General features: G+C 48.8%; 1 protein-coding gene across 1 annotated transcript; it reads left to right on the top strand.

Moving 5' to 3' along the window:
• The first annotated feature begins 316 nt into the window (after nucleotides 1–316).
• Nucleotides 317–9,810, top strand: NODAL (nodal growth differentiation factor). Its single transcript, XM_007940654.1, has 3 exons — nucleotides 317–512; nucleotides 6,707–7,404; nucleotides 9,658–9,810. Exons 1-3 carry the CDS (start codon nucleotides 317–319, stop codon nucleotides 9,808–9,810), a joined length of 1,047 nt encoding a protein of 348 aa, XP_007938845.1.
• Nucleotides 9,811–10,485: the final 675 nt, after the last annotated feature.

Genomic DNA, 10,485 nt, shown 5'->3' on the forward strand with positions numbered 1-10,485 from the left:
GTCCCTGAAGTAGCAGGGTGCCAGGGTGCTGAGGTGCCCAGAACAAGCAAAACAGGAGCCCCCAAAACCCGTCCCAGAATCTAACGCGCACCACGCCGCCCCCCCCCAGCTTTGCAGGGCTCCTCCCGTCTAGGCTCAGGTCTCACCAGCCTCCCAGGGGGTCCCTCTGCACACACCCCCATCGGGGGTGGAGGGGGGCATGTGATCTTAAAGTTTCCAGGGAGGGAGGAAGGGAGGAAGGGCGGGGGCGGGGCGGCTACGGAGGTCGGGGGATATAAGGGGCAGAGGCGCCGCTCCCAGGCCCAGCCAGCCCACCATGCACGCCCACCGCCTGCTGTTGCTTCTCCTGCACGCCTGGTGGGCTCTGCTCCAGGTGGGCGCCGAGACGGTGGCCACGCTGCCGCTGCGTAACCTGGGGCAGCCTTCCTCACCGTCCCCTCTCGCGTACATGCTGAGGCTCTACCTTGACCCACTGTTCCGGGCTGACTTCATCCGCAGCCTGCAGGCACAAGGTAGGCTGCGCGGCTCCAGCCCCGACGGCCCTGGACGCCCTGGGTCGGGCACCCGGAGCCCCTCCCGCTACAGCTCCCTTCCGGATTCCGGAAGTGCAGTGGAGCGGGCGGGGGACTGAGCTCGGTGGTGGGGGCGCCGCGGCCGTCGACGGCAACTAATTGCGCCCAGCAAGGTAGCGACTGGGGTGTGTTTCAGCGTTCGCTGTGGCTCCGGGCGCAGGGTTGGTGGATGCGGCGGATTCTGGCTTTCCGCCTCTAGGTTTGGGTAGGTTAGAGCGCGGCGCTTTAGGGTGGGAGGCTGATTCCGTCTTTCTCATCTGCGATCTTATTTCACCTCCTTATTTAAGCCTCGGTTGAAACATCTGTAAAATGTCCCCCACTCCAAGCGACCCCCAAGTACAACAGAACGAAACAATTCCCGGTCCATTTGTGGAATTGGGATAATAAACTCACTGCCATCGAGTTGATTCCGATTCATAGGGACCCTATACGACAGAGTAGAACTGCCCCATAGGGTTTCCAAGGTTGTGAATCTTAACGAGTACGACTGCCGCATCTTTCTTCCGAGGAGCGGCTCGTTCGAACCACTGACCTTTTGGTTTGCAGCCCAGCTTTAACCATAGCGCCATGTAGGGATAAAACTTACCCCCTTACAAGACTGTTGAGAGGGCTAGATGACAGTGCATATAGCCCTTGGTCCAAAATGGTTATATTAACAAATAGCTAAAATTGTTATTCATTTTTACTCGAGGTTTGGTTGGTTTTGTTTGCTTTGCTTGTTTTTTCGGGTGAGGGTGAATGTTAGGCTGTCTTCGGCCGCAGGTGGCTTCAACACCCGAGTTCAAGCCTGTACCCTATTCGGAATGAGGAATGGGGTGCCTCGAGGTCGAGAACTGAGGCAGCCTTGGGTCCTCGGTCTGGGGAGGTGCCCACGTCCTGGGTGAGACCAGGTTCGCAGCCCAGACGGGTCGTGTGTCACGGCGGGTCGCTGCCTTGAGGACCTGGCAGCGCGTTTCAGGCAACCGGCGAGGGCAGGCCGGTGGCTGCTGCGAAGCGGGAGTCCTACCCCAAGTCCCCACTTGCCCTGCGCAATCCACATCCCGCCGCCCTGGCAATTTCTGGAGCCCGCGCCTCCCCTGCCTTCGGGGGCCAGACGGCCCTCCCCGGGGCTGGGCTCAATCCACATCCGCTAATCTGATCTGACGGCCGCCCGCAGGCCCCTCGTGGCCCGGGGGCGGAGACTCCTACGGACCCTGCCCGCGGCATTTGGGGTCGGCTGGCTGGTGACCCTCGCCGGAAGGGTCATCCGGGGACCAGCCCTGGCGGGGGCACCTTGGGAAACAAGACAGTGAGAAAGTTGATGGTGGGCCCTGGCCTTTGCGCCCGGAGGTGGGATGCAGCAAGTAGGGGCTCCTTTTCCAGTTCACTTCCTCCTCCCGGAAAATTCTCGAAGGTTTGTGCGGTGATTCTAGAGACTGGGAATCCGAAAAACAGGGCTCAGGTTTTTCAAATCCTGCTTCGAGTTCCCTCGAGCGCCTAGGCCTAGCACATCACTTAACTTTTCTCGTCTTCTCCTTGCTTTTGGGTTCGTTTATTAAAAGCAGCGAGGAGAGCCTCTCTGGAGGGGCACAGAGAAAGGAGGGTCCTACACCCGCTGTCTACCCTGTTGGGTTTATTTGTAAGCTGTGCAACGACAGTGAAATGAGCCTTGGAATCAAACAAAATGGAATTTTCATCTCCATTTGTCATTGTGTAACTCGCTAATTTAACCTTTACCTTGGGTACCTGAGGAAGCTGACCTTCAGCTTCCTCACTTGCAAAATGGTGATAACGCTGGAGGGGATTTAAAGAGACAATGCTTGTAAAATACACTTTGCACCTGGGAGGTGATTAATGGTAATTACTCTTACAGTGTATAATAATGTAGGGTGGCAGTCAGAGTCATACCCTTACCCTCCCACAGGGTCCCTAATTCTTCCTCAGCCTTAGTGCCCTGTTTAAGGGAGAGGGGGTGTCAGGTGAGGGGAAGGGAACCCAAGCTCATGAGCCCAAGAACTTCCTTCTTAATTGGAGATCGGTTGACGTATCCCTAGCACCTGTGTGCCCTGCTTCAGAGCCTAGATGGATTTCAGGGTATCCATGAACCCCTTTCTTTCTTTTTTTTGGCAAAAAGGGTTTATTTATTTTCAAAACTAAAAATAAAAAGCAACTATACGAAAGTCTAAAATGCCTCCATGTACAAATCAATAAAACCATAAGCTCCTGAGTTTGAAGGTATCATCAGCATAGGACCACATCACTACAGCCCCTAATTGTAATCCAACAGCCTTATAAGATAATGAGTATTGGATTCACAGTAACTCCAACAGATTCATTCACTCAGTTATTCAAAGCTGTATCCCCTCCAACATTTCACACTTTGAAGTCTCTCTATCAAAACACAAAATTTAGTGTACAAACTTCCTTTATCCTTGGCAGCTGTAGCAAAAGTATTCTACTAGTAACACTTTTAATCTAGCCTTTGCAGTTTAATAGTTTGGCAAGATTCATCCTAGCCTCTGAGATTGGCTCCCTCCCAGCTTTCAAGCATGAATTCTCTAACATCTAGCTATAGAAGATGACTTGATATTCACTGAACTGTACCTTGGCACCCTCCTTCATGCTCTTTCTGCTGTCTAGAAATCCTACATCCTCCACTTGACCTTTGGAAATCCTATTCTTTTTTTTTTTCCCCCTTTTTATTGTGATTTGGGTGAAAATTTACAGAGCAAATTCACTTTCCATACAGCAGATGAACCCCTTTCTTATACTCACCCCAAATCACATTTGTTGTGTAAGTGGAATAGATGCATTTTTTTTTTTCTGGGGGGAGAACAGCCTCAGCTTGTTATCAGATATTGGTGACCCCACAAATGTTATAAACACTAAAATTAATGATCTCTGGTGGTGCAGTGGGTAAGGCATATGGCTGCTAACCAAAAGGTTGGTGGTTCAAACCCACCAGCTGCTCCACAGGAGGAAGATGAGGCAATCTATTTTCATAAAGATATACAGTCTTAGAAACCTCATAGGGGTTGCTATGAGAATGAATCGACTTGGTGGCAGTGAGTTTACTCCTAAAATGAGTGCCTGGGTGGCACAGTTTGCTCTCGAATACCAACCAGAAGGTTGGTAGTTCAAACCCACTGAGCAGCACTGCAGAAGAAAAGTCTCCATAAAGATTATAGCCAACAAAGTCCTATGGAGTTCAGTTCTGTTGGGTTTAACACATTCTGCCAGGAGTCAGAATCGACTTAGAAAAAAGTTGAGCTAGATCTAGGAGAACCATTAGCACTGTGTTCCAGGGAGCTCTGAGCTGGGGAGAGGGCGGCAGGTCTTGGAATCACAGACCCTTCAGCTGGAAGGAGCAGTCTCTCCCCTGCCTCTCCCTGCACACTGCCCATCCTGGTTACAGAGGACTGCACTCCCCTGCCCAGGTTCACCGCTGCCTGGCCAGGCACTTGCACTTCTGACTCTTGGAGCTAAGCAGTAATAAGGAGTTGTCAATGACAGCCAGCTTGAGTTGAACTTTGGTGGTTGTGTTGGCAAAGCACTTTATGTGCCTTCGTTAATCTTAAGTTAATGTGAGGCAGTGGTGCTTCAGTGGTTCTGTTCCTAGCTGATTGGCCTCATGCCCAGCTATGGAGCTCAAAAGGTTTCAGCGAAGTTTCCAGACTCAGGCTACAGGACGTGGCAGCATTTTGTTCCATTGTGCAGGGAGTCACGATGAGTCAGGGCAGTTAACAGCATCTCAGTAAACCTTCACAGTGCCCCTTTGAGGTAGATACTATTATGAGCTCTCTTTTCCAGACCACAGAGCTAAAGCCCAGAGAAGGAAAATACCTGCCCAGTGTCAAACCAGCTAGCAAGTGGCCTGGCCAGAACTTTTACCATCACCATGAGACTCCAGAGACCCTTGATCTGGAATACCTGCCATTTGCAGCTACTTGAGATAAAATATTTTTTTTAAATCACTGTCCCCAGGCCTCCTGGGGGATGTCTTCACGACTTACTACATGTCCCACCTTTAGCAGCACCTAATGACCCACCTAATCCCCTGGTGGCCAGATGGTAGTCCAGTGCGTAATGGATAATGCCACCTCCTCTCCCCACACCTTTGGGAAGAGTTGCTAGTCAGGGGCGGTTATTCCCCCTTAGAGTTGCTAACGAGGAGGGAAGTGGAAATTAAGTGAAAAGAAGCAGCTGCATCAGGCTGGGAGGAGCTGCCGGGCTGAAATCAGGAATTGCCTCTGCTAACGCAGGCTGGATTTCCCAGCAGAATTTACTTAGTATCTGATCAAAGATGCTCTGTGAGACAATAGAAGAATAAAATGCTATGTAGTCCGTTCAGAGTAGGCCTAAACCGGAGATCACCACTACCTCCGAGATCAAGTCACAAAACAGTCCCAGATGGCATTTTATTTCTAATGAACCAACCCCCCCCCCTTTTTTTTTTTAATTTTTTATTGTGATTTGGGTGAAAATTCACAGAGCAAATTCGTTTTCCATACAGCAGTTCACACATTTTGTTTCATGACCTGGACTGCAATTCTCCACAATGTAACAGCTCTCTTCCCATTCTTCCCTGTAGTTACCTCTTCCCTGTGCCCTTCCCTCCCATGTATTCTCCCCTCTACCAGCTGTCTCCCTGAGCAAACACTGCCCTTCTGTTCTCCCAGGATTAATTGCTCCAAGGAGTGTGTGTATCTGATGTAAACGTTCACCCCATATGCCTGTTGTTTGGCTGGAAGCCATAGGAGTGAATTCAGTTCCAGACCTGAAGGGTAACTAGGGTCCATAGTCTCTGAGATCTCACCAGGCTGCATCAAACCAGCAAACCTGATCTTTTTTTTTTTTTTTTTATGATTTTGAATTTTGTTTCACATTGTTCCCCTATTCGGTCTAGGGTCTCCTGCACTGATCCCCCTCCAAGTAGTTGACAGTGGTAGCTGGGCACTATAAAACCCCTGACTTTTATCTACCTCAAGTCCCTGGCAGTGCAAATGGTTAATGAGGTCAACCATTGAAAATTTATGGAACACTATACTGTTCTGACACTTGGAGCTGCCATGAGTTGGAGTCTACTGGATGACAATTGGTTTTTATTTAACAATAAACCTTCAAACCTCTTTATTTCCCCTGGTCCTCAGGATAATGCAGAGATGGGTTGGGAATTAATATACCCACTGCAAGGAAGGGAAACTGGGCTTGGAAAAAGTTTAAATATCACTTTTGAGTGACCTGAAAATCCATAAATATGTTGTATTCCCAACAGGGGCCCAAATTAGCCCAGCATTAAAGTGAATGGAATTGTGCTTCCCCACCCTTTGCATCAAGCTCGGGTTTGGTTTTCTTGGGTGACTGAGACAGGGATGGGGGTGATTGTGTGATTGCTGGGTGTATGCCCTCCATAGATGTTAGATGTGTGGGTGAACAATCTAGGCAAGAGGGAGTGGGCATCATGTATATACATAGGGCAGATCACTGGGTAGAAAACTGCAATGTCTATTCAAAGTCATGCCTAAAATGCCTTAGAAACCTGTCTGTAAGGTTGTCAGAACAGTCCTTAAGTTTCTACCTCCCTCGTTGGAAACAGCTATAGGAGAGAGTGGTTGTCTTTGATAATTACCCGTGCCTCCCTGAGAGCCCTAAGCCTTTCCATGCTATCTACATCATGTATCTACATCAATGTCCCTGTGAAACCACCCCAGCCTTTCCAATGAGAGAATAACTCAGAGCTTAGGTTAGAAGGCTCAGGGCTGGCCTAGACTATGTGTATGAAGGGAGAGTGGAGAAGGTAAGATGGAAATCAACAAATTTTTATCAATCTCTGGCAGCAGAGTATCTTTAAGGGGGAGTGGCATAACAGTGATTTGGAGTTGGGCAAATCCAGGTTTGACTGTTGGCTCTGACATCTCTCAAGAATGATGCCTTGGGCAGGTAATTTAACCTTGTTGAGCCTCAGTTTCCTTATGTCTAAAATAGACTCAATAATGTTACCAACTTGTAAGGTTGGCGTGAGGAATAATGCCAAGGGCTTGAACGGGAGCTATGATTTTTGAGGCTGGGTAAGTTCCCCCATCACACACACACAACTTATACACACTTACTTACACACACTTACCTTGCTTCCTTCCTGGTTTTCTCCTATCCAGATGTGGAGGTGGAAGGGCAGAAATGGACCTTTGCATTTGACTTCTCCTTCCTGAGCCAGGAAGAGGACCTGGAGTGGGCTGAGCTCCGGCTGCAGCTGTCTAGCCCTGTGGACCATCCCACTGAGGCCCCGCTCTCCATCGAGATTTTCCACCAGCCAAAGCTGGACACGGAGCAGGACCCAGCTGGCTGCCGGGAGCGTCTTCAGATGGACCTGTTCACTATCACTCCGTCCCAGATCACCTTCTCCCCAGGCAGCATGGTCCTGGAGGTGACCAGGCCACTCTCCAAGTGGCTGAAGCACCCCAGGGAGCTGGAGGAGCAGATGTCCAGGCAGGCCGGAGAGTGTTGGCAGCGGCCCCCCAAATCACCCATCACTCAAGTGCTGCTCATGCTCTACTCCAACCTCTCCCAGGAGCAGAGGCTACTCGGTGGCTCCACGTTGCTGTGGGAGGCTGAGAGCTCCTGGCGGGCCCAGGAAGGACAGCTGTCCCATGAGAGGGGCAGGCGGCACCGTCGACATCACTTGCCAGACAGAAGCCAACTATGTCGGAAGGTCAAATTCCAGGTGGACTTCAACCAGATTGGATGGGGCTCTTGGATCATCTACCCCAAGCAGTACAATGCCTATCGCTGTGAGGGCGAGTGTCCCAACCCTGTTGGGGAGGAGTTTCATCCGACCAACCATGCATACATCCAGGTATGATGCCAAGGCATGGGGGAAGAGAGGCAGTAAGCTGTGGGGGAGAAGCATACTGTTGGACCGGGAAACATGACCTCAATTTTGCTATTAAATCACTATGTTCATTTAGTCATTTGAGCATCTACAGTGTGCCAATCATGGGCTAGGTACTAGGGTTAAAGAGAGGACCAATCACAACAGCCTCATAGAGCCTACGTCCCATTATTCAGCCTTGAGCACATTGCTTCCCTGAGCCTTTTTCCTTTGTAAAGTTTGGGGCTGAACTAGAGGTTCTCAGGTCCTCCTTGACCCTTACATGCTAGGAAAGGAAGTTCAGAATCTGGGAGTTAGGGAGAAATAGGCCTGGCTGTGTGATATTATATTGCTTACTTTTCTGAGCCAGTTTCCCTACCTGTAAACTAGAGGTGGCAATGCCGTATTTCATGGGGGTGTAGTAGGGTTAAATGAGGTGATTTGCATAAAGCATATGTAATGGTGCCAGGAGGTAGGCATGTTTGATGTTGAAATGAGATTTTTGGTGGGTTTGAACTGCTAGCCTTTTGGTTAGCAGCCAAATGCACTAACCACTATGCCACCAGGTGTCTGGGGTTCCCTTTAATCATGCTGCAAGTGGGTTGATGAGTTGAGTTGAGGCACCATTTATGGTGCCAAAGTTGGGATAATACTGTTCTAGCCACTGTACTTTTGCTGCCTTAAACAGGAGTTGGCCACCCATTTCAAGGAGTAGACAAAGCCAAGGGCTGCCAACAGGTGCCACTGACAGTGTAAGGTGTAGGAGGTGGTGGAGGGAGAGGAACAGAAGAATGGGTAAGTTAGGAAGGAGAAAGAGATGGAGAGAATAGAGCCTATCATGGTGGCCCTCAGTTAGCAGTGGTTTTGCTCTTACCCCAATGATCATATGGGACCAAAAGTTTTTAATCTATGAAGCCTGGGATAAGTATTCTTGGACCTGCAGTACATCCTCTATGCCAAGCCTCAGGCTCAGTTCAGAGACTCTGGGGAACATGACCATGTAAGCTGAGGTTGTGCAGGGGAAGCACAGGTGGGGGCCAGGGTCCTCGGAGGCCTTGTCCTAGGCAGAAGCCCTCCTGAGTCTCACCTCACCTCACCAACCCACTTGCAGCATGATTAAAGGGAACCATAGACACTTAGCATAGCAGTTAGTGGATTCGGCTGCTAACCAAAAAGTTGGCAGTTTGTACCCACCAGCGCTCCAAAGGAGGAACATGTGGCAGTCTGCTTCCATGTGAAGTTTACAGCCTCAGAAACCCTATGGTTCCACTCTCCTATAGGGTTGCTATGAGTCGGAATCAACTTGATGGCAGTGGATTTTCTTTCTTTTTTTTAAGAGAGACCCAAAACCAAAAAACCAAACTCACTGCCATTGAGTCAATTCTGACTCATAGCGACCCTTCCTTGGGTTTCTAAGGCCGTATCTCTACAGAAGTAGATTGCCCAGTATTCCTGCTGAGGTATGGGTGGTGGGTTTGAACTGCCAGCCTTCTGGTTAGCAGTCAAATTGCCTAGGCGCTAGCTACACCACCAAAAAAAAAAAAAAAAAAAACCTCACTGCTGTGGAGTTGGGGCTGACTCATAGCAAGCCCTCCTTGGGTTTCCAAGGTGGTATCACTACAGAAGTAGATTGCCTAACCTTCCTTCCGAGGAGTGGCTGGTAGGTTTGAACCGCCAGCCTTCTGGTTAGCAGTCGCATGCCTTAGGCATTACGCCACTATACCACCAGAGCTCCCTCAATAGTCCCAATTACCAGCTATACCACTGACCTGAAGAGACATTATTAGACCTCAGGGATACACCCAGTTCCAAAATGCCAAGACGTTGTTGTTACCTTTTCTCCTGTTGACTTCATTTGCCTTTCTCTGGGCAGCAAAACAAATCCTAAAAGAACTTCTTCATAATTCTATATTCACTTCATATTTCTGGAACTAAACCAGGGAGTTCATGGTAATACTTTTTAAATGGAATGAATTTTAAAATTCAGGATAGACTAGAAAATAGGAGAACACATAAGTTAGGCATTGTTCTATCCAGGCACAGATAACTTTTAGAATCTTTGTAAAGTCTGTTTAAAAAGAAAAGCAGCTAACGTTATTTTAGACAGTTGATGATGTCTTAGCATACTGATTCCTTTTTGTAGTTTTCTATTTTCACATCCACAAACTGATTTGAACTCTGTAACTTGTACTCTTTACTGTTGGCATGTGTGTTGACTTCCTCTCCTGCCTTTTATAGAGTCTGCTGAAACATTACCAGCCCCACCGAGTCCCTTCCACCTGCTGTGTCCCCGTGAAGACTAAGCCATTGAGTATGCTCTACGTGGAAAATGGCAGAGTCCTCCTAGATCATCATAAAGACATGATAGTGGAAGAATGTGGATGCCTTTGAAGAGATTCTGAAGGGTTGCTGGATTTGCCTGTATGCTGCAAGGTTGAGAAGTTTTTAGGAGACATGATTGCCATCTAAAGCAATGAGGTGAAACAAAGAGGGGCGAGATTTTGCTCTGTCCACCAGAACTGAAGAGGAAGGGCTGCCCACTCTGTAAATGGAGGGAGTTGTATAGCAAATCCCACACAAACTTCCTCATAACTCTATTCCGCGGAGTCTGGCTAAACATAGAGGCTATGGTCAGGAAGAGGAAGCTAGTTGAAGGGGTTGCTGAGTTTTCTCTTCACTAAAGACAGTGGCGAGTAAAAAGCACTAGTGTGAGAGCTCTTTACGGATTTTTTTGGTTGTTGTTGGTTTTTAACCTGTGAATCCCCAGAAGGTGCATGTAAACGTTGGGACACATGTGAATTTTTTTTTTTTTTTTGAGGAAGGACCAGGTTTATAGCTTTTAATATATTCTCAAGGTGGCAACCCTACCCTACCCCACTCTTAGGTTGGGGAGTATCACTATTGAGTGTCAAGTATGCTGCTCCCATTGACCCAGGCTGGGTGGGGGGAGCCCCTACATCTTTTTGGCTGTCCAGTGGCAGGCTGTTTGCCTTGTCCTGAGGCTCCCTGGAGTGGGTCTCTGCTAATGAGTTGCACAAACAATGAAGCTATTGTAGAGTTCTCCTA

This window comes from Orycteropus afer, unplaced genomic scaffold, assembly GCF_000298275.1.
Source record: "Orycteropus afer afer isolate SDZICR_OR568_19922 unplaced genomic scaffold, OryAfe1.0 scaffold00070, whole genome shotgun sequence".
Classification (NCBI taxonomy): Eukaryota; Metazoa; Chordata; class Mammalia; order Tubulidentata; family Orycteropodidae; genus Orycteropus; species Orycteropus afer.